Below are 25,090 nucleotides of genomic sequence, written 5' to 3'. Positions count from 1 at the left end.
GAACGGTATCCGGTAACGGATATGGTGGTGCTGGAGCGGTGCTGTGAAAATGCAATTATAATACATTATTATGGGCGTGAGTGTGCTTAAAGTGCGTTAATCATACCACGGCAGCACATTAATACCCAAACCTTGCTACCGTTTCATCCGCTTGTGTCATAATTAGCCGGGTGATTGTACAACTTCGCTTCCCCTCGCGTGTACAGTGGACAGATCAGCGTATTACGAGTTTTTATCGTTTTTAATTACGATTATTATCCTCGCTGAACTTTGTACGCCGGGTCTGATGAGTCCTTCTGCCGTTGGGATGAAGCGTAGGAGAAGTCACCTGGAGTTCAAACGGACAACAGTAAAAAGCAAAGAGAGGGAAAAAAACACCTCATAAACGACTCGCTGATGAAGTAACGTTGGATGGTTTATAACTTTATACTCTGTTACCACACATCATTCGAACAGAAATTCATTGTTCTCTCACTTTTCTTTCAGTGCACGGGACGAGTGGTTGTGCGCCGTATGTGTAGTGTAGTGCAGTGACATGCAAAATCGAGAATGTGCGAGCGACCAAACCGAAACACTTCCATTGAAACGATGCTCAATCCGATACGGGAATCCATCCAGTCCGGGCCGTGCACGATGTGGTGCAGCTCGAATAGTCGAAGCGAATAGTGAGTGCAGTGACGAGTGTTAGCAAATTGAAACAATTAGCGCACCTGTTGCGTGATGCAGTGGCCGGAAAAGCGCAGCAGCAGCAGTAGCAGCAACACTAGACGCTTGTTGCGAGTGAAGACACGCCGCACGCCGCACGGGATTCCCAGTCGATTTGTTGTGCAGTGAAGCCGTGTTCCTCCTGGTCCTAAACCATCCTTTCCGGGGCCGAGTGATTGCTGGAGCTTCGTGTGTGTTTGAGTATGAGAGAGTCTTCCTCTAACGTGGCCACCAGCACCAAAAAGGGTAGTAACGTGCGTGACTGAGTCACGTTTCAGTTTTCCGTGTCATCAACCGGAATGGTTCGATCGTTTGGTGAAATGTGTTCAGCTAGCAGGTGAAAATTGATTTCCCTTTTTCCGGCAAACAGCTCGTGGGCCCGTGTTCTTGTGTGCAGAGGTGTTGTGCGGATTGTCTTCTGAGCTCGCACGTACGTTCGGTGCGATGCTGCGTTAGTGAAATTGATTTTGACGCCGTGGCTGCCGAGTGATGGTCAGACGGAGGTGAAGTATGTTGCGAGTAGCACAGTGGAAGTAGTACTAGTAGCAGCAGCAGCAGTAGTCAGTGGTAGTGGTAGTAGTGTATCAATCAGTCAGTCTCGAATGTGAACTCCAAATCGGCGTGACGCGTGGTCAGCAAAAGGTGAAGCGACGGTGAAACATGAAATATCGGCTCTGAGCAACTAGGACGTGGCCAGCAGAGTGCTCGGACGTGGCCACCAGGCAGCCAGGAGACGAAATACGTGGCACACCGCTCATACGGACCTTCGGACCTACAGCGGCCACAGTCACTGTCCTCCTCAGGCAATTAGCTGCGTTCGCCCGGCACCACCAAGGAACGATGGTGACGGTGAACGATACGTCGGAGTTCGGTACCGGGTGGATCGGTTCCTGGGATTCGCCGGACTACTACCGTCTGTTTGGTGATGGTGGCTCCCTCTACAACGACAGCACGCGGTCACAGGAATCGCTTGCCGATGACCCATCCCAACAGCCGGTGCTGGATGTCCGGGGCCCGGAAGAGAACCGTTCCTCGGTGTACTCGGTCATGGGTGTGGCTGCGGCACTAGTTTCCTCGCCGATCGCACTGGCCCCTTCTAATGGCACGCTCGCAAATCAAGCCTTGCCACTGGTGGATGCGAGCAACGAAAGCTTCGCCGGCCCCAGCTACCAGTACTACGCGGACGAACCGGTCTACAACGAAACAGTCCGGCTAGCGACGACTGGTGGTGGTGTTGGCGGCGATACGGGTGCTGGCGGAACCGGTGGGCTGGAACGGGGCAGTGTATTTGCGCTACTGGCCGAGGACTTTAGTGAGTACTTCTACAACTACAACGGCTCCAGCTCGAACGATACTGGCCTCATCGGGAACGGCAACTGTTCGCTCACCAACTCGACCAACTGCAACGGACCAAGTGAAGGTACGGTACACTACCCTGGTAGGCCCTGTAGGTAGGGATGATCATCGTAAATTCTGATTAACTGCCACAAGCACTCAGTGCTAACAACGCGCGCGCACTTGTCCCGGTCCCGGGCCACACGCCTTGGGGCCACCGTGAACCGTGGATGGGTGCGATTGCTTCATGGAGTTTCGCGGACGGCCATCACCATGCGCTACATGAACAATCCCTTTTTGCCGGCTTTGCGCCTTTTTTCTGTCGATGTCGATGTGCTGCTCCGTCGTTTGGTCCGTGTCCACGTGGCCTGGCATGTACGCATTCGTGAGGACGGTGGTGCCGAATTCGTAAACCCACGCCGGGCTATACCTAGAATTTGGGAGTTCGATTCAACGGCCTATGAAGAGGCAACTTTAATGATGATGATGATGATGATGATGATGGTGATGCTGTCGATGGACGGTACCTTCTCTACTATGTTTGGTTGGCAGCGACCATTGGGTCGATATTAAAGAGGTTGCGTTGCTTTTCGGAATTTCGTTGTTAAAGCGGATCATCTGTTTGGTAATCTAGGATGTTTTCAATTAATTGTTTTTGTGATTTTTCCATATGAGGAGACACCCCAAGTACCGATAGGAGTCGCCTTAAATCCATAAACTATTCGTTAAAATTAAGAAAAAATCATGTATTTTAAGACGGAATTAAAGGAGATTTTTGTGACGAATACATCAGATTAGAATAATAGAAAGCAGGTTTCCCGGCATGGGATGTCTGCAAATAAACACTTTTGTCCACGAAGGACTTCATCGTAGTTGCGCGCTTAATCATCTGAGATATAAAAATAAATGTTCTTTCGTTAGATGTATGCTTTCTCGCGGATATTTATAAAAAAATTGTTTCACAAATTTCGCTAATGTTGATTGCTTTTACAGCAATTTGAATATAAAGTTACCAATTTATTATGCAAAAAAAGAATCAATCAATTTAATTTAAAAAAAGATATCGTTGAAATCGATTTCAAAATGTTAAAGCTGCGATGGACAACGAGTTTAAAAAAGTTTTTGTTAAGCTTCAAACGTGTTGTAGGTAATTCTTTACACCATTCTAAGTCGTAAGGGTAGTACTAGTCAGGGAAAATTCTATCTTAATCCATTTCCCCAATCCAATTCTCTTTAAGAATAAATTTACCACAAATTCAATTCAGCTGCCTATCCTTTCCTGACCATTCACCAACATAAGCTGTCCCTTAAACCAGTTACTATGTTTCGAAAGCAGCATCTGAATCTACCTTTAATACGACAGATTTGTCGTGCACAAAAATCCCTTTCGCTGGTAATGTTGTTGAGATATTACAAAATTATTGCCCTAGATAAGGGGACAGAAAAGACGGAGGCCGATATGTTTTGCCCTTCGGTTCATTACCAAACCACGTTAGCCCACCTTTTTAACGCTGGCCCCAGAGTTTTGGCCGTGAATTTCGGACAGGACTTTAAGCTTGCTTAAATGTTATCTTTGCTTCGCTAGAGCTTTGTAGCCATTCGGGTGTGGTTTAAGAGGAACAAGACAATCGGCCCCCTTGCTCGTTCGCTAGCTGGCGGTCGCTAGATACGCATTATTTATGCTCATTTGAATTTAATGAAAAAAGGACGAGCGTCCTTCTGTAAGCAAGGAAATTGCTTCCCATACCCGATGGTTCCATTCGATAAGCGGTGAGCGAGGGAAGGTAGGCTGGAAACCAAACTCATGGACACACGTATGAGATACGTGACATTTGCATTCCAGATTGCCGGAAGCGACACACTCACGCTTTGGAAGGAACACAGGACGCAGGAGTTGGACGCATTTTAGGGAATGTGTCGCTGCATCTGGAGACCAAATGAGAAAGGAGGCCAGGAAGGAAATGGTAATGATAATTAAGACCGAGAGTGTGATAATGTGGCACGACCACCGCATCGGGTGCGGGTGCAGAATGTTAATGCACCTTCCTCGTACGAGGGGGAACCCGCATCCATGGTGTGTCCGGTTTCACATTTTGCCTCGTCCATGTTAATTGGTTTGACACCGTTTCGTTTTGATTTAATTTCTCTCAGCACAGCGGGATCCTTTGGCTTTCCTCACTGCTGGAGCAGGTGGTCTGTCGGTATGGTTCCCGGCATCAAGGGCACCTACACAGTAGGCAAGTAGGACTGTCCGTGTCCGTGGAACCCCCCGGGGGAACCATGTGTAAAACCTGAGTAAAAGATAAATGTTTGCTCAGCCAAATGGTTTGCTAGTCAGTAGGGAGCAGCTCACCTAGCAGGACCGGCCACGCCGGTCATTACCGGATGCAACGGAATGAAAAGCTTTGGCGGAAAAGCGTTCATTTTACTTCGCACACATTCGCGCACGCACTTACACAGAAATTTAGCATGTGGCATGAAATGATAATAAGTAATCGTTGTAAAGACTACCCCGAACTGCCGGCCCGCTGGACTTGATGAAAACACGCGCCGGTCGCACACCAACGTTAGTTAGTTTGGGGCCGCAGCAAAGTCATTTGGCCGCAGCATTACTGCAGCATTACGGTGCTGGCAACGGGACAAACGGTGGGTTTGTAGAGGTCGAGCTATGGCCTGCGGTAGCAGCCAAGCGGTTAATTAAAATGAAGATGAGTTCTCTACATGAAATAAATTAAAATGATTCCCTGTACGCTACAGCTGCGTGCGACTGCCTGACCTCGCTGTAAGGGATCCTTCCTGCTCTTCCACCAACCCTCCAAAACGTTTGGTCTCTGGCAGGCCAGCGAACTGGACTCCCTGGTTGCACCCAACCAACCAACCAACCAACCGACCAACGTGGTGGAAACTCTGACACTGACGAAAGGCTGCGCCAGAAAGCTGACCATTCAAACGCCAGTGCGATGCGGTGTTCGCTGCGGCATGTTTTGCGAGAAGAAAGTCGTCTCGGAACACTGTGGTCCGGGGTCCGAGGTCATGGGCAACGATGGAAATTGTTTTACGCCAACGATTCCCCGACGCCGACTGGCGCTTGACGCTCATTAAACATTAGGGTGGCTCGCTGGCGCTTCCATCCATCCATCTCGCTTTGCTCGAGAGAAGATCTCCTGAGGGTCAGGGAACACGGAGTAACCTTCTAAAAAAAAGCCAGGGGGTTTTCCGCGTAGTGCCAGCGGCAGCCATGCGGCGTGCCGTGCTTTGAAGAAGGCGAAAAACATGTCCGGTACCGTGCCAGAAGGGTTCACATCCGACCGACTGAGAGGATGGAATAGAGTGTATTTTTCATTAACGCAGCGAGGGGCATCATGTTTTGGTAAAGTATAATTGGCAATGGAAATTCACGGATAAAATTCACTCAAAACCACTTCACGCAGCCCCCCATTTGTACCTCACTACCGCTAAAGTGATGTAAAGCAACACAAAAAGGAAACAGACAGTAGCACAACGATACAGAAGAGCGAAGAGGCCCAGAGAAGCTTAAGCTCTTGGGCTGTTAAGTTAAAATTTGAATTTCCTCAGGATACAAACATAGGCCACTGGAGTGATGTGAAGGAAATTAAAGATGTTCAATGGGTTGGTGCTAGCGGGGGGTAGGGAGCTTTTATCCTCGATTCCAATATCCGTTAGGTATCAATGGAAACGAAACTCCACCTTCCAATCGCGAGTAACACAATTAGAATTCCCTTTTTTCCCTCCCTGGATATTCGATTCAGCACCACCACCAGTAGCAGCAGCAGGAGATTCACTTCCTAAATGGATGTTCTATCAAACGAGAAGTCGCTGTTCCTTCCATCGATTGAGTCATGCCATTCTAGAGAGCTCTCTTGCGAGGAGGCAAGATGCGAGAAGACGCATAAAGTGATGTAGTTGAAACAGTTGAAGCCGCTCCAGATCAGCACAACTCCAGGTTGTGATCGATCGCGCCCTTGTGTTATCGAAATGTGCCACCGAAATGTAGAACTCGACGAATGCTTATTAGAAAACCAATTACACAACTTTAGCTACAATGGATACATTCTCCCTGACCTGACGTGGATGACGCACCGACTCGAAAGCAGCTTAACTTTACGGTTTTGTTTTTCATTTTCCACCGTGAGCCAGTTAGCCGTTACCTTGGTTACAGCCAATGCAGCCAATGCCCTTGGCTCAACGGGTGCCTAATTGAAGGAAGGATTTTCCGGGCGCCATCAACGGGCTCAGTATCACTGTTGGTAACGGACTCTTAAAACGGGCGCTCTCTGGCGGATTACACTTTAGCCTTTCTAATTGGGCATCCGGTTTTAAAGCGGTGCTACTTGGCGCCACCTATTTCGAACCGAGAACCGAGAACCACCGGAACCGAGCGAGCGAACGGAAATACCTTGCCTTATGGGTGAGAGATAAGTTTTAAAGTTCGTTCTTCCAGCGAGCGTAGGTCAACGGACCTCACCGGACATGGGCACGGCCGGTCGAGGCCAGAGAACGTGGCCAACGTGCTTCACTAGTTCACCGTTGTTGAAATATTCATCATCAATTTATGGAGCGCAATCCTTGCGTTTAATTAATGATTGAATTAAATCACTCATAAAATCCGGATTGCCGGAAACGGACGGGACGCCGTCCCGGGTTCCGTCGCGTTCGGATTATTTGTTTCTGGTTCTGTCAGTCAGTCAGCAGGAAAAGTGGACGCAGTGATGACGCAGGTGCGTTTAAGGCTCTCCGAGGGCTGCCTTTTGGTAAATTTGACTCAGCTCTTCTAGAATTGCCTTTGACGCTTGAGACACGACGCCATCGACCTGGCGCAGTACCAGACGACATCCACTTCAGGAGCCTTTGGTGGGCAAATTTAATTTAGATTGATTTCCAATTTATTCACCCCTCCTTGATGGTGCCGACGCTCCTTGGTGTATGGATGATTTCCGGTGGCCTGCGCTACCGTCGAGGTGTCAACGCCTTTCACCGTTGGAGTGCTTCTAAGACAGGCACTCAGGTTTTGGGTGGCTGTTTCGACATTGTGTCCAACGTAAAGGCGAAACTGTGGCAGAGAACGTGGAGTTCGGGAGTGAGCGGGCGGTCGGTTGGTTCGGTAATGAATGTTCGGCCTAATTAACACTGGCCCGGATCGTATCGGGCAGCGAGGGCCAAGCAAGCGTGGTACCTTTTACTGGAGCGAACCAATTTGCGAAAGTAGCTCGATTGAAGGGCTTCAAGGACTTCGATCGATGGACGGGACAGGACCGAACGGGGCCACGCGGGGTGCTGCGTTGGTAACCGAGAGCAGAGAGCTTCATTTGCTTGATGTTGCTCCTTCGAAGCGGCAACGAAGCGGCAAGTGATTGTTGTGGTCGCTCGGTACAAGCAAGTGCGTGCGTTGGCAGACAGAACGGAAACAACTTGTTCTTCATCATCATCGCGAGGTAAAATGATGAATTCATTTCCACTTGGCCCGACGCAAAAGGGCTCTGTAGTTGCTGGCCTTCCACCGACGCTCGCCGTGGTGCAGCAGTGGAGTGAAAGTTGAATAATTTGTCGATGGTTGAATGTTGAATGCGGTGAAGAAAGTAAGGTGCGAGTGGCAAGAATCAAGCCCGCAGAATCGTTGCTTTATGCTCTGCTCTGTTCTCTTCCTCTTGTTCTTTCATGCCGGCTGCCGCTTGCGTCGAATCATCATGCTATGGCAAAAAAAATGCAAAGAATAAGGAAAACTTCGGCGAAAACCGGGCGAAAACCCGGCGATTCATTCTATCCTAGCCGGCGGCCATTTGCTGCGGTCCCCTGGGTGTATGAGCGGGTCCTGCTCGTGGTTCTGCGAATGAAATTGAATTCATTTTCTTAATCTGCTGAATAAATTATAATTATAAATGTGCCCTCTGTTTGCTTTGGTGCTTCGTAGCCCGAACCTCTCGGAGCAGAAGGATGGATCAGGAGGACCTGGTTTGGCCGCGGGCTTTGCACAGCGTGTACCCACACATACATTTGCGAGCTGACAAGCACGAAGCATCATGCCGCCCGCACAATTCTTCTTCTTTGACAAAGAAATATAAAAAAGATGGGGGAAAAAAACAAGTCCAGCTGTTTGAGGGATTCGAGTGGCTTATCAAGACTTGAAACGGTCTGAAGGTGACGATCATTGGTCGTCCACTTTGACTAAACGCCCATCTTAATGGTTTTTCGTTGGTGGTCAAGAACCGAAGAGCATTGGCTTTAAAAATAAGCGCCAAGATCGAGTAATACTTGGGCAGGTTTGCCGATGAGCTGGCTAATTAAGAGATCTTCCGAAAATTTCCGAATTAAGAATTTCCGAAAATTAGTTAGCAGGTTCCGTGTGAAAAGTACTCCATAGCAGTGTATCAATGGGGGTGTTACGTTAAATTCGAAAGAGTATTAATGGGGTGGATTGTTACTGATTCTTCTTCTTTTAAAGCTAGAATGGTCCTTCAGGTGCCTTATTTGATGGATCCGATTGTATTTCTTTTTACTCTCAAAATCCTGAAATAAGTAATGAAATAACAAATGCAGGATAGTCCATTATCGTTCTATTCTATGCATCTTTGATTGAATTGCTTTGTAATTTTCTTTTTATACACTCTATCTATCTTCTAGATTCATCTATTTTTAATTCTTCTTACTGTTTGCGAACATATTTTTCGTACAAGCAGTTTGTTCTTTGATAGTTTGACTACAATTGCTGCGTTTTTACATAAACCAGTTGTGCTCTTTCTTTTCATTAATTAAAGACATTTCTTCCTTTTTAAAATTATAATATTTTTATCCTGATTAACAATTTCCAACATGTTAAACAAAATGAACCATAAAATGCTGATCGTTCGCCCACTTCACTTCATATTCTGTATTCCTTCTTCCCTACCTTGGTTTTGATGTTTTTAAATTCCCTTACATACCCACAGGACATGCTGCCTCCCACAACGCAACCGAGACCTTGAAACGAACACAAATCAAATACGCATATAGTTTGCGGAGGCGTGTAACGGTGTAACTCACCTTCAGGTGTCCCTGTGCACTTCCTCTCCTGCCGTTTGGCAAACATTGGCACATCTAAATGTTTTATTCGTCCTTTGAATACTCCCAGCAGAGCGTTGCTCCTTGCTCGGGATTGTGTTGAAGGTTGTAGATGCGGCTACCACCCCTCCGCTGCCACCGGAATCTTATTAGACAAACTTCACAGGCCACACAGCGGGGTTGGCCGAGTGTACATGTGTAGCGCACATGTGGTACTTGCTCCGTTTGCTGCGTTACATTATGACGGAACCCAAAAACCTTCTCCCGAACAGCAGACGACTCGAAGGCTCCAGAAGCAGTAGCAGTCTTGCGAACCGGTGCCCGGAGGCCAGTGTGTCTGTGGTGTGGAGGGGGACCCCAGGTACGGTACGGTCTCCCGGGACCGGTAACCCTTTTTTGGGGCATCTTGTGCTGAAGCCAATTTTTGCTGACTTGCCACCCTGCCGTGGTGTACCGTGGTGTACCGTGGAATCCTTAATCTTGCTGCACGGGACGCAGTACGGCATGAAGATGAGAGCTTTCTCGCCCATTCCCCCCCGGTGGGGGGACAGAGATGGCAGAGAAATGTAAAACCAGGGTTGTATTTATGTTAGTACCAGCCGACCGCACCGTACCCCGAACCCACCCGGTGCCGCGCATGCAAAACGATGTTAAGGTAGCACTGATCTGATTTCGCTGCTAACAGCATATCCGGTTTTCTGTCTTTCAGTCTTCCCGTTTACACCGGAGCTCTTTCGAACCGGTGCCCACGGGGAGCTGTTGAGCGAGCCGAAAGCGCCGAACCGTTTCCAGCACATTAAGATTTATTAATATTGAGATGTCATAATTCTGTGTTTACGAACGGAATAAAATGTCCGTATTTATCTTCGGTCTGTGCCTCGTACCACAAGGCCACACAAAACAACCCAGGTTGCGGTGCGGTCATGGACCGGAGCCTTTTTTCCTGGCCGAGGGAGGGAGCGATGGGATGGAGAGTGTTTGAGTTTGTGCTTTCCAATCTTTCCGATACCAGACAATGCGATTTCTCCTTGACACGAACGATGATGATGCTCTGCTGTGTCCTGTGGTGACTCATCTTCCAGCACTCGACATTATTTGGTGTTCCCAGCATTCGAACAGTGTGTTGACAGCTTGTTGTCTAGCAAGCACACAGAGACACACACAGGGAACGAGTAAAGAAAGGGGGCCTGGCATCAACGGTCTGGATCGATCCTGAACCAGTGTTTAAACAAGAGGCTCGTCGTAACCGTAAGCCATATCTCTGGTAGAGCGGCAGTGAACATAACAGAAGCCATAGCTGTACTGTTGGCTGGCTGGCTGGCTGGACTGCTGGTTTATGGCAAAGAGTGCTACAAACCGGCACACCGATCCAAGAGGCCGTTCCGGGGGTGTGGTTCGCTTATCTCGTGGCTACAATCTGCGTAACCGTAAGGCTTGCGGATGGTTCCGGTAATTATCGATTGGGTCTGGTAGTTCAAAGCAGGCCTGCTAGGCTGCAGGCACCTCGTCTGCAATATCGTCGGCACTGGTTCCATCGCATCAAAGATAGGGAACATTAATAGGTCCTGCCTGTTGGTGGTCTGGCTGGTATTCCGTAAATACTCGGTCTTGGTCGGTGTGGTTCCTGGTGGTCAGAAAGGGTGAACCATACAATGACCCTTAGCAACGGTACTGCAACATCAAACAAGGTGCTCGACGTGTTAAAGGGAAGGCGTCCCTGAACTTATAAATTGATTTTAAAGCTTCTACATCGGACCACGGAGGGAGAATGCATTGCATTAGATTGCTTTATCAGGCCAAGGCAATCGTTCTCAGTTCAGTGTTTCCATTTTCTTACAACCTTTTCTTTCTCTCTTTCTCTCCCCTTTATTCCAACAGTGAAAGAGTACCACTACTGGTGCCTGATACTAGTGCTGTTCCCGATTCTGACCCTGTTCGGTAATGTGCTGGTGATATTGGCCGTTTGCCGCGAACGGACCTTACAGACGGTGACCAATTATTTCATAGTGTCGCTGGCGATAGCCGATCTACTGGTGGCCGTCGTCGTGATGCCGTTTGCAGTCTATGTTTTGGTAAGTAGCAAACTCTGATACACCCGGTTAAATCGGGCTTTGATTGCCTTTTCAGCCCAGCCGTTCGCTTCGAGGGTGAAAACTCTCAGAGGCAATCAATAAACCATACAACTCCTAACTTGCTTCTTTTCGTAATGCTCTTTCGCATACAGGGGACGTGCATTGCAAGGCAAACTATCTTATGGGGAAAAGACCATATTTCGCTTTGCAATCGCATATGAGAAATTCCATTTCCCGCCCATTTCCCGGTACGAAAGAATGTCCATCCATTCCGGGAATGAATGATTTCTTTCTTCAGTTTCGTTAAACAATTTCTCTTCCATAATGTTATCGATGGAATTGCCACGGGGGACGAGCCGTGCTAAGGGTGCGGGAGGTTTTTCCTGGGAACGCTAAAGTTGGCCCAAGTCAAGTTATTGATTGCATACGAGGAATTCCTTCGCCTTCACAAACAAGTACATTCATGGCATCGCCCAAAAACATAATGCCAACGGGCTTCTGTATGCATCGCACATTGCCGCTATCGATTGATTGGGCTTTGGCTTTACTGAACGAAGGGATTTCCGCTAGTAACTAGTTGATTGCGGAGGTGCTGCCAGTGTGGCTGTGTGTCGTGTTTTCCGCTTTGCTCTCGGTATCTAACTCGATGGAATTGATGGAAATATTAATTATGGTTCTCAAGTAGGATTTAGCTCACCGTCAGTCGAGCTTATGCCGTTCGCTTGATGGCTGGCTTATGTCGTTGAGTGAAACATGCGCATACACTACGCCAGACTATGACAAAACTATTTACTTTTTGTTTTCCGATTGCCTCAATACTACACAAACTTGCAGCGATAGTATTGTTTGGGAAGTATTTCTTTTAAAAGTGGTGCAGAACTCTTTTCCACCCGATTGCCGGCGAGTAGTTCCGGAAGTCCGGTTGCGCCAGGGCCGGTTGAAAAGCGAGTGGCCACGAAACGGTTCCCATGCTTTCCTTTCCGGCGAAAGTTTCCTTCTTCGATCGGATTGGTGATAAAAGGTTCCATTTTCCATTGTGTTCACATACACTCACACGCAGGCACATCAAACGATCGTGTTTCAACTTACCGAAGCCTCTCTAACCGCATGCCAAAAAGACGTGGTGTGAGCGGAAGGGTAAAGACCGGGATCCTCCTGTCCAACAGTCTGCTACTGCTGCTGTTCCTCCGAGAGTCACGGCCAGTGGCCGACAGACTGTGTGGTATTCCCTCTCCCTCTCTCTCTCTCTCTCTCGATGGCAAAGGCAAGGAACCGGTTTTTCCCTCGAGCGAACGAAAGTTTTCCACAAAAGCACTTGGCCGGTGTCCCAAGCAGCCCTTCACCGGCTCTGGCCGGAGCGCCGCATGCGGGAAAAATGTTGCAACAAAATGAAATTAATGTTTAATAAGCAATTTTATTTATCAACTTTTTCCCAACCCCAACCAACCAACCGGCCAACCAATCGGACCAACCAAACGGGACCTGTCCCGGGCCAACAAGTTTGCTTTAAAATGTCTTGGCCAAATAAACGCTCGAAACACGCTCCGGGTGCCAAATGGGTTTGCTGGAAGGACTGGACTGGACCACTCGGCAGCATCTTGTGGCAGGTTTTTGGCGTGGTTGTTGCCGTTTTGCTCGACCTCCTGTTAAGAGCTAAACTTTTCTCGCTGCCTTATTGCGGGTGCGTGCAATATGCGTGTGTTGGCAATGGATCAGGTATCAGGGGGGGTCAGGGACACGCAGACACCGACTACACACCCACCAACACTACCATATGGCCACGCATAGAGTGCGGCCATTGGCCTATAATATTTAATTAAGGAAGCGGTGTGGCCGGCTGTTCATATTTAATTCAAATGAAAATCGTAGATCCTAGAGGCGCACAAGCTCGTGAAGGCTTTTGCCTCGGGAGGAATGGGGGGTGGGAAGTTCAGCGCCCTATTGGTGGGTGAACCGGAAGGTGCACAGGATGTGCAGGATTGTTTTCACTCGAAGCACCCCTGGCACCGGCAACTTCTAGTAGTTATTTAGCTGCATGCCAAATGACGCCATTGTTTGCGACTAATTGAATGAAAAAGTTTGGCCTCCAGACCTACCTTCCACCCGACCGCTGTGTAATTGTCGGCAAAGTTTGGACAAAAAATTATGAAACAAAACAGCTGCGGCCGTCTGGGGAAGGTATGGCTTTGATATTTTTCTATTGTTGCGTATCAGGATGATGATAATATTTACCCAAACCAATCCTGAACGACCCCAACACTGTCAACCTCTCTCTCTCTCTCGCTCTCTATCACTGAATCCATTTCCCTACATAAACTCAACGGAAACTTGAATGATTTCATTATCCACTGATGGCCATCCGGGCGAGTTCCTTGCAAATGTGAGCTTCCGGCGTGAGACACATTCACAGTGCGTAGTGATGGGCAATCAGTCGTGGTGATGGATTCAGGCGATTGGCCATAATCCGGTCAGTGGATCGATACAATCCCCTCCCTAATGCGTAGCATGGCATGGTACTAATGAGAACGGTGGCACCATTGGATGAAGATTAGCAAATGGACGTGTTCGCCACACGTGTTGCCCCAAATTGGCGTCTTATCTGGGCTACGAAGGCGAACGTTAGTGGTAGTAATTGCAGTGAGGCTGGAAAAGCTATCCTTACTCCTATCTATTCATTATCTTTGGCTCTCTGGCTATGGCCATGGTTACTACACGCCACCGGCGAGAAAGTTGGAAAAACAATCCCGATGTGGCTTCCATTCTGTTCTCTCCAAAGTGAACATTACAATAGAACTCTACTGAAAGGAAGAGAGTGTTTTCTGTTACTTGCGGCTACTGCAACCAAGCGGTGGTGGATAATTGAAGTTGTGGAATGGACCGTTGAATCCGTTAAATCCATTTACGGGCGTTAGGAGATGGTCAGATATGGACGCAATCCCTGCCGCCAGGCAGATGGTTTGCTAATGTGTGTTTGATTGGCCCCTGGAGGAGGAATCCGAAGTAATGATTACTTACTTTGTACCTGCTTGCCGGTCCTCTACTAAACGCTTCCAAGCTGTTTTCCAACCAAGAGAATCGAGAGCCAGTTTTTATGCAACCCTTAACAGTTGCGCTGTGCGGCCAAAATAGTGCCATTATCGATAATATCGACCAACACAATCAGCTGCCCAAAAACCAAACCAAACAAAACCCAAAACCACCGATGTCAGTGAAGGAAGCGCCGTGCATGCGGGCTTGAAAAGTACAGGACGGAGGACCTTTTCCGGATGAGGCAATAAAAGAAATGTTTCGGCTTTCCGCCGGCACCAAATGGGATTCGGATTTCTTGAAAGAGTAATTCCATGTTGAATGGGAGTCCCTTCTCGAAATTAGATTGGCCCGGAATTCACGCTAGGCCGGTCCCGGCGGGATTTGCTTCCCCTTTCTGCCCTTCGGTTCGACTGTTTACTACTGGCCAGCCAGTCAGCTCGAGTCAACTTGAGTCAAAAATGGCAAACATATTGGATTTGAAAAGTGGAAGAAGAGCAAAAAAAAAAGGGCAAGCAAAGTGGGGCTCGAATGGCGAGCTTTTGAATATTAGATTTTCAGGTTCACATCTTAACGGCCAGTCGCGCCGGCCAGTCTGTTATGGGAGTTGAACATTCGGTGTAATCTACATAACAGTTTCCAGATTGCTTCCTGAATGGTGGTCGTGGTGGCCATGGCCTATGAGCCAAAGATCATCATAAGGCATTACATTGTTGTACCATCGAGTGATGATGTGATGCGTGATGCTGCTGGATCCGATTTGAGTTTATTTCTCACTTTATGGAATTTCTTTTGAATTCGGGGATAAGCCGTGGATAAGGATGGAAAGCTAACATTCCACAGTAATCCGCTGGAAGGATGCAAACAACAGCAATCAATTATAATTTAAGAACATTTCTTTCGATAATTCCATTCGCTGCGAGCTGTTACTCGACCATCGAGATTTACTCTTGTAGATGCTACGCTCAAAAGTGTCCCTGCCTCGAGGGAATCCTTTTCTCCAGGGAGCCCCAATTCCTAAGGCAGAAAATGGTACGCCTCACGAGAACACCAAGCCCTTGTGTGTTGTTTTTTAGTCTGTGTGACGATGTGTTTACCTTGGCGGCATGGCTTTTCTCGGGAAAGTTTGACTAATTGTTTCCGACAATTTTCCGGCTTTCTGCTATCATGCTCGCCATCCTCCTCCCCCGGAGAAAATCTGAACCGACGGAGCATGGTGAGGCACGGCCCGGTTGCGCCAGAACCAGAACGAACTGTCGACAGGGTTTGTGCGATGGCGAACCGTCGTTATCCGGCATCGTCCTGGTCCTGGCCTCGTCCTAGCAGTGCGATACAGTGGCAGACGCAGGTGTTAGCTAAGCAGCCCGCAACTACTTTTGACAGTTTGCCGCAGCTGAGATTACCAGCAGCGCCCAACCAACGAACGGTAACCAATGGCTTCAGAGGGAACCATTAGGTGGAAAACGGGAACAGGATACTAGGCTCGTCGTCGATCGGGCTAGTCGCTCGTAGTGGTAGTTAAGCGCTCGCCTATGGCTAATACCGGCCGACCCGTGGGCTCATGTGGTGCATGAGTTTCTTGCAACTGTTCTCCATGGGTCGTTTGCCGGTTTGAGGTCCGGGAGCGAGTAGATGCTTTTAGTGGATGCCTTTTTCGGGATTGGGCCACGGGACTGGTTATGGTCTGGTGGTGATTGTATGAAGTCGGTTAGCGAAGCGATAGACGTTCGTTACGGCCCAGCAGGATTTGTGAGGTGCTCCCATGAGGTGGTGGCGGTGGTTATGTGCCGTCCGCTTGTTATCGCCATCACGTCGCTCAGTAAACCGCAAAATTGACATCCAGCCCCGGTGTGCCCTCTGGGAAGTGTCCTTGCTTTCCTCGCATTGTTGCATCTACTAGCTGAGAGAGCGCTGAGTTGGGTAGCTAATAACAGCTATTTGAATTTAGAAGAGCATTCAGTGAGAAATGAATTAGAATAACGCATAATTACCGCTAAGAAGAGTGAAAATTTATATTTCGTTACAATGAGCATTCGTGTATGAATATTGTAAACAGCGTATAATTTAATATCGCATCATTCATTCTTATTTTCAACCTATTACATGAGAAGTCTATTGAAAGCTAAAACAGTTAACAGGTAAACAGTTAAAAGCAATATCTGTTGTTTAATCTCAGTGAGCTCATTGTTAGTTCTTCTATTTACGCACTGAAATGGCAAGTCAATGAAAACAATATTGTAAGGCGCTAAATAACAGTTTATAATGAGCCAATGGCAGTTATCCGAAGCTACATTCGTATAGCGGCACCATTACACAAGAATTTCAGTTATGGATTCAATCTTAAGTAGTCTGCTGGTAAATTCAATTCGATCAATCTTGCAGTGCACTGTCATTGAGACGTTGTGAAATGCGACCAACATCGGTGCCGCATTGCGCTGATTCGTGATCGAATCTTAACGATAATCGTATCAGTTCATAATGCATGCCGCCTTTGTCATTAGCATGTTTCGAAACGATTGAATCATTGTTTCACGAAACAATTACAGGTCCCTAATGCTAATGGATCCATTCTTTTACCCCAGGAACAACAAATCCAAATGGTCCAGGCGCGAACAAGCATAGTGGAAAGTGGCGACAATGAGCGACTGTCTCCCACCTACATCAAGACCGCAGACTGTTTGTTGAATAAATAAGTGTTGTGCTACAGCTGTGCCTCACATTTTCCCTAATTGCTCGTTAATTACACTTAGTGTGGCCGCGGGAGCGAAAACCAAACATGACTTATTACACAACGACGTGCCAACTGTCCTGACGATAAGTCATTCATTACCAATGTCATTATCAACGTCAGCTAATGCCACCAACACGAACACGCTGCACGTGTGTTTGCCTTCGCTGCACCTAAAAACACTTGCTCACAAACTCACAACTCACGGCCAGTGTTAACGATCCGCGTAGATCGCGATTCACTCCGCTCGATGGCTACCGTATGTGACCAAACGGGCTATCGAGGCTACTGGAATACAGGGGCTTTAGAATGCTTCCTCTACATCGTCATTCATCAATTTGTGTGCGCTCGTGTAGCCGAGTGGTGCCGCTTGTGTAAGCAATTTACGCAAAGCAAACTCCGGAACCTGGAAGGATAGGATTTTTGTGGGATCTTCAGTGGGTGACGGAATGGTTTGCTGCAGCTCTACTGCGTGACAATGGATCGCACTGGCCTCGAGCGGTGGTGCTGGTGGCGTAGCAAGACAAACAAACCCCGGAGGGCGGTGCAAAACCGAAGAAAGGCGAAAAGATATTTTCTCTCATCAATCCATTGTTTTTCCTTCGTGGTACCGCGTGGTACACTGCCCAGGCTTCTTCTCGGACGAACGGACACGGACACGACAGACGGACAGACGATCGAAGACGGGTTTTTGTGTCACTGTTTCCCTTTCCGTTTCCGTTTTTCCTTTTGCTTCCTTGACGCCTATCGTTCGCCGTCGGCGTCTTCGGTGTCCGAGCCCGATTGCCCGTTGTACACTGACGATGGGCAAAGGGGAAGCAGGTTCTCTGTTCTTATCGTCTGTTTCAGCGTCGATAAGAAAAGCCTGAATGTGGTTCTTCTCACGGAGAATCTCACGGTGCCGGATTGTGCTGGATGTGAGCTGCCGGTCGGGGGTTATCTCAAATGGGGCTTCATGTTCGGTGTTGAAGTGTGCTTGCTTCTCGCTCGAAAGGGACAATCATTACCCACCCCCCCGCACCGTTTCTTCTCTATTCTTCTCGCCTTTCCCCCTTCGCTCGCTCGCTTATTCAACCGAAATACCAGAAATCTAATTCTGCGAAGAGCAGTTCGGTTTGAAACAGGGCCACTCGGTGCTCGGAGGCAAACTTGTTGAAACATGACAAAACAAAACAAAATACAGGCCAGCTGGGAGAGAAAAATGCTGCTAAAACGGACGATTTTCTTCAAAAGGACTCGATCTCGGGCGAGGCTCGTACTCGGAAACTCTCGACACCCTCGAGGGCATCGACAGAAGGCCGTACGACCGTACGAATGTTGATTTATGGCAACTTCTTTGGAAAAGGCTCCCGGAAGGACAGGCCCCTCCAATCCTATCTCATTCACTCCCCTCCCCGCCCAAACCGCTCGCCTAGGCCGGTTAACATCTCCAGGGCTCTTTAAGGTCGAGCATTCTGCGCTGGTGAACCGTATGAAATATTCAAAAATGATCCCGAGATCCCCTGCAACAAAGTGGTCTTCCGTAGCCCAAAGATACTGGTGGCTGGGTGTGTCTGTATGAGAAAAGGAAGACAGCGAAAGGAGAATGGACGGATGGACGATGGCGACTGGGCGAGCAGACTGCAGACTTTCGGTCAGCAGCACCAGCCGGCGACATAATGATGATGGCGCTGCTATCGAGGAATCTCCGGCACGCCACGATGCCATTCTCGGGCAAGACGGAATCCAGCGTCCGTCCTGAGGTACTGCTGCTTCTCCTCCATCGAACGTCGTCGATCGAGCGAAAATAAGTAAAATATATCATCCTCATTCGTTATTCATAGACCGCATGATAGACGATGTTTTAGGCCGGTGCTGGTGGCTGTTGCTGTCCGGTCCTGCTGTCGCCAATTACCTTATGACCCCTTTTTGGCGTGGAGGTAGAGTGCCACGGTACGCTGTCCGGTCCGAACCGGTCCGTCCGGGACTGTTGGCTCGTCGACCGGGGGTCGAATCGATTGGTCAATCGCTTTCTTGGACAATTTCCGATTTTCGTACAAAAAAAGGAGAGAGAGAGAGAGGAGAACAGGAACAGAGGGGAATTTGAGTCCCGCAGGGCTATAGTGGTGTCGCTTGTTTACAAATTATGACCGATTGCAACTGGACAGATGTTGGGTGCAGGCGGCGTGGGGCAGGCGACGATCGAAAATAAATTGTCCTCCTGTGGTTCGTTCGTTGCAACCGGCGTACTTTTAATGGCATTTTGTCGATGGTGGTTTGTCCTTGTCGTTTTTTATTTACTGTACGGATAAATATGTTTTTTTTTTGCTAATTTTGCGACAGCTTGGAAACATGAAAAGTGCTCAGAGAGAAATGAGAATGAATTTGCTAATGAGCAATGGTGAGCTTTTCCTTTGGACGTTTTGTGTGTTTAGAAAATGAGGATACCTTTATGAGACTCATGCTCATGCTAATAGACGAGTAAATGGTACGAGTGAATTGGAATAACAGCACTTAGAAAACGATAGAAACGTGTTATAAAATGGATTCCAGTGCGCCTTTGTAACCGTTTCAAACTGTTGTCTACCATCGTTAGTTAGTACATTCCAAACCATTGGCTACCGTAAACCCCTTTGGCAAATCCCTAATAAACGAACCACACTCTCCTCGTAGCACCTTAAGTACTCTCATCAAAATCGTGCTCTGGCAAAACATTGGAATCTACCGAAAACTCCGGTGAATGCAACCATTTTCCCCGAATGGTCAATGGTCAAACTGCAGTCTGTGGATGGTAGTTTCGATTCCAACGAATGCTTTCCATACGAAAGCATACCTCGAGTGTGATTATCGTCCACATGGTTGGCTGTGGTTTTCTCGAAGGTAAACCAAAGCCGAATACGTTGGTTGTGGTCAGGGTATGTTTGTTTGATACCTCCTCGCTGTCCTCTTGGCACGCATGTCTGAGTCGCTTCGAAGACTATTGTGAGAATGGGAACCGTTGCCAAGGAAACCACCAGGTGATCGAGGACATTCGCAAGTGGCCGTTAGTGTGCCATGCTGCTAGTGTGCGCTCAAAAGTCAATTCCAACCGTTTCAGTCGTTCGGTGTTCAGACGAATTTGGCCAAAATGACCGAGCACTGAGCTAAGCACTGGCTGACATAAAATGGCATTTGCTGCTGCATCAATGGTGGTCTATTTGGGATTATTGCCGGAATAGTTTGATGGTGTTTGGATAGGGGTATGAGTGTTGATATCAAATCATTTCATCTTTCATCCTTGCGGGAAACACGTATGTGCATTCACGAGCTCTAAATGCTCTTGGTGGCGCCACATTCTTGCCAGAGCGAGGATGTTACTAGACTAATTGTTGATATGGTTAAAGCTTGTTGATTATGTTGATATTAACTTGTGCCGCTTCGTGAAGGTAAATGTTTTCGAGAAGCATGTCTTTATTCAAATGCAGTTTTCTTTAAACCGTAGAAAACTATGCATTTTACGTTCAAATCCAAGAGAATCTGAATCTGTAATGTTATTTGTTCATTTATTTGTAATGGAACGAACTAGCGAAGTAGTTTAAAAACTGGAACTGAAGATCTCTCATAACGTTTGAACAAGAAACTCTGACATTAAATCCTAGAAGTTGTTTAATGCTGAAGTTAGTGCCAAAGTTTTGAAACATCGCCCGACGCAAGTCAATTTCTATAACTTGCGGAGCGGTCTAAAATAATAAAAAAAAACCCAATAAGACATCTGAAATCACTGACCATCACTGTCGTCACAAATCTTCCTGTTCATGGAAGTTTAGTATTTTCTCAAACACTCTCGTCCACCGTTTCCGAGATGCATCAAGATTTGTTTCCCGGCGAGCGTACTAGTTCACCAGTAATGTTCAAAGTTTTCCACTGGTCCGCAATCTCCAAGGTTACAGTATATTGATGCGTGAAAAGTTTATCAACAAATTTCGTTTCACTCCCGTCCCGATTATCAATGACAAAGGATTTGTGCAGAGGCTAACAACGCGAAAGCCACGAGCCCACTGTGAACGAGCCAGCTGGGATCCTGTCATGTTGATCTTTCAGGACCGAGTACCAATCTCTGTTCTTTGGTAAAAGTTGAGAACGAATGAAACTCGAGCTTATCAGCTAGATCCGGTTTCCCTGCCGGCCGTGTGAACTCAGCTCGAGCAGTGACTCACTAAAAACGCACGAACAGGATCACATCGTGGCTCCGGATGGCACAGGTATGCGCCGTCTGTCAAAACAAGGCTCATTCGGAAGCGCTCCTTCACTCCTTGATCTCTGATTACAGTGGTTAGTGCTAAGCCCACTGCGTGGCCGGGCCGTCGTCGATAAGTTGCCATTCAATACGCTAGTCACGCATGTGGAAAATGATTCCAAACACACCGCCACATGGAGCGAGTTGTGGGGCTTCCATTTCTGCATCCTTTCCCGTGACCTGCACGCCAATCGTCAACGGTGTGTGAGCACCATTCCAACCATTGCAGTCAATCCGATTGCGAGCCGTTTGTGTGCTTTGGTTTTGCTGCAACAGCGGATCCGGATCCGGAAGCAGTAGCGACACCCACTGACTGTCACTGACAATTCAAACGTCAACCAGCGGCAAAGGGGAACGAAAGAACAAACAGACAAACAAACAAACAAACAAACCAACAGACCATCAGCAAACAACCACACCCCGCCACCGAACGGTACAGTACGGTATCCAAAGCGATTCATCATTGGAGCGCAATCATTCCTAGCGCTCCGCCAGCGTGTCGCTTTTTGTTTCCCAACCTTTTCACCGGCACTGGATCGTGCATTTTGCATTCATAACCTTTCCACTGGTTGGCTGGCTGGCTGGCTGTCTGGCTGGCTGGTTGGTGTTCGCCGCTTTTCCCGTTTTTGCTTTCGGGGTTTTCCCATTTCGCTTTTCCACATTTTTATGCTACGCTGCGGGGCTGTGAACCTCTGCAGTAAGCGCCCGTGGCTAACCTGAACGTGCCGCACAGGATGCACTTCTGCTGATTACCTTCACCGAAACCATCATCCACGAGCGCACACAGCACCGCACCAACGGTGCATTCGCAACATTAACCAACGCCAACGAACTGCCAACAACGTATTTCGCCAAGAGGACGTTTTGTGGGCGCAGGTTGCGAGTAGTTATGCGCGGCCCAGGATGTGCAGCCCTGGATTTGGCTTGGCTTCTGTCCGCTGTTCTGTCAAGGTTGTCTTCCATTTCTCTGCTCCGTGTTGAACGTGAAACGTGAGCTGCTGCTGCTGCTGGTGCTGCTCGTGCTGCCGTTGCAGCCAACTCAACTGGTGCCGGTGCTGGCGGGAGGGCTTTGAAATTGGATTAATTTTTAACTTCCCGCTGCGCAGCGCGATGAATGGTGGTGCAAGGTGCTGCCCCGTTCGTTGCCCATTGCGCGTGTTGCTCTTTTGCGTCGCTTTGTTTGTACGGTGTGGATGGTGAAAAGGTCGGTTGTGGGTCACATACGATGTGGATAGTGTTGCGTTTTTTTGTATTTACCAGATGATGTTTGCCTTCGGGAGGTTTGTTTTTGTGTTTTACTCCTTCATCGTTGGCTGTGGTTTATGCGAAAGTGGATGGAAAATTTGGAATCTGCCATGCGCTGGCTCTGCTACTACTGCTTCCTACTGGTTCGTTACATTTGAATTATTGTTCATTAAAAGGAACGTGCGCAGTTTCAAAAATTCAATTTTCCACACTCCACAATTGATTTATTACTATAAAATATTCCAACCGTATCCATCATCGGAACCGATTTTGAAGAATCAATCAATATCCTTACTCCATCTTTTGACTCAACAAAAAACAGCCCTAGTTCATGCAAACCCCTGCGTTCCTGCGACGAATAGCAAACGAAATCAGGCATTAAATGCTACCGGTTCTCGCGTGTGCTCGCGGATAGAAAACGGTTGCCTGTTTAATCACGATCCAGGAATCAAACCGACCTGCAAAAACCGTACCACCACCCCCAAACGATCCGTTGACATTCGCGACACGTTCCCCAATTTTGCGTTTACGTTTGCGTTTTTCCCCGTAATTTATGTTGCGGCGCTCTGCAGGGAGCACCATCATCATCATCATCATCATCTTCGTCGTCATCGTCACCAACATCGCGTAGCATGAGGTTCGTTCCCGAGGGGAGTAAAAGCTTGTGTTTGAAGGTTAATTGGAGTTTTCTTCGTATGAATCGTCCGGGTCTGCAGTTTATGCTTCACTCGTGGTGTTACGAGTGGAAGGCGGAGTTCCTCGCGGATGCTTTATGATTTCGAGCAAGAGGAACCCCCCGGTGCGGGGGGGGGGGGGGGGGGTTTCCAGGTTTCGATGAAATCGCGATGAAAGCAGCCACCGAGCCAATCATGCCGTTGGTTTGGGAGAGGGGTGTGGTAAGGAACTGAATCATACATTTGCATAACATTTGAATTGGTTAGCGTCGTTGCAGGGGTGGACCCCGTGAGTAGCAACCGGGGCTTCGGTAATTTATGGGGAATTATTAGCCTTCCAAAAGTTATTCGTCATTGGAGACAGGAGAAATGGGGTCAGCAGGTTCTACACGAGTTCACTACTATGAGGCGATGTTAAGATATTTCTAGGCATTCCTCCCTTTAAGATTTGGCTGCAACCGTAGCGGTATGTTCGAAGGAATCTAATCGCGCTGGACTTAAGCTAAGATGCAACGGATTGCATCCATCGCATTGATGGACGTGCTTTGGAATTCATTTCACCGGGCATCCGCTGGCAACACCAGGAAGCTGTCAGTTGTATTGAATGGCCAAGCTCTGATGCGATTAAATGCCTAAAAGGAATTCAGCTTATGGCTGCAATCCGATTATGAACGCAATACTTGCAATCGCATTGGCCAATCGCGCGCTAACGATTTTGAATGACCTGACAACGGTGTAGCAGGCCGTCAGAAGCAGCCGGATAACTACTTCTGGATGTCGTTAGCCACCATGCCCGACTGATGCTCGTTGCCACTGCCCAGATGAAGACAACAGCTACTTGGTAGCGGCTGTATCTTATTCATTCAACACCAAGTGCGCATCATGAAGGTCAGCCTCTGTTTTGAGAGCGCTCTACCTGCGGTCACTTAAACTTAATTACTTTTTCACGCAGCTCTCCAAAAGGTCAGAGATCCATTACGTCCTGGTTGTTACTTGGCGCTGCGTGGAAACTGGCGAACACTCAATCCTACATCCAAACATCCTTTTGGTTTGTCCTTTAAAGGTCCATGGCCACGATATCAAATTTCACTGTAAAGATCCTTTTATTAAATATTATTTGTCGGCTAGTGAAATTTTAATTTAATTTCAGATGCACGGCTATAATACCTACAATAACAAGTTGCTATTACTATTTTGAAATTATTAAAACTCATTTCAACAACGCACCAAAAGCTAATATTAACTGATAGCTAATAGCTAATATGTAAGCTTATATTAACGGAACAAGCTTTGCGACAGTTCTGTAAATCTAATTTTCAACCAAGAAAGAAGTAAAGATAGTTTCTTTCACCTTAACCGTGCTCAGTTACGATAGCAACTCTATTTCAAACAATTTTGAACGGTTCTTAAGAGGCAGCTCCTATCGTTGCCATGCACCTTAATCGTGGAGCGAGTGAAAAGGACGCGGAACGAAGATTCACTCTTAATTACTACTATTTACCGGATGCTGCCACGAATGCCTTCGCCATCGAGAAACCGAGCTTACCGGGCCCGGTAAGGACTGCGACGACATTATCACCTCCTCAGTAATGGCAACTTTAAGCGCCATCCCGCCATCCTTGTAGCATTCCAGCCCGGGGTGGTGGAAAATGGTCGCTATTGGAGTTGAAAGTTTTTGCGATCTCCAACCTTCCGTGCGACTACCGAGCTCCCCTTGCCGTTGAGGGCAAATCCGGAAGAACGAGCCTATCCAGCGCCTGTTCCCTGATTACTTATCTGCCGTCGCGCACGCACGCACCACGGAAAAGGGGAAAGGCGAGGTTGGCCCACACTCCCACTCCGTTCAGGCATCCATATGATTAGTTCCAGAATTCTGACGAGGCATAAGTTTTCATGAATTATACATTGCCGGGACCAGCCACACTGTTACCCAATTGCTGTCAGTAAGTGTGTGAGAGAAGGAGAGAGAGAGAGAGAGAGAGAGAGAGGCAGT

The 25,090-nt window shown here is 47.9% G+C and overlaps 1 protein-coding gene across 1 annotated transcript in view; it reads left to right on the top strand.

Moving 5' to 3' along the window:
- Positions 1-1,545: 1,545 nt before the first annotated feature.
- LOC126574841 (dopamine D2-like receptor) overlaps positions 1,546-25,090 on the top strand; it is an 89,404-nt gene continuing 65,859 nt past the window's right edge. The window contains exons 1-2 of the mRNA XM_050235232.1: positions 1,546-2,125; positions 10,975-11,168. Of these exons, the coding sequence (XP_050091189.1) occupies positions 1,546-2,125; positions 10,975-11,168 (774 nt within the window). The remainder of the gene's footprint in view (positions 2,126-10,974; positions 11,169-25,090) is intronic.

The sequence above is a fragment of the Anopheles aquasalis genome, chromosome 2 (genome assembly GCF_943734665.1).
Source record: "Anopheles aquasalis chromosome 2, idAnoAquaMG_Q_19, whole genome shotgun sequence".
Classification (NCBI taxonomy): domain Eukaryota; kingdom Metazoa; phylum Arthropoda; class Insecta; order Diptera; family Culicidae; genus Anopheles; species Anopheles aquasalis.
Note: the sequence above shows the minus strand (reverse complement) of the source record. Positions and strands in the feature narration are given on the sequence as shown.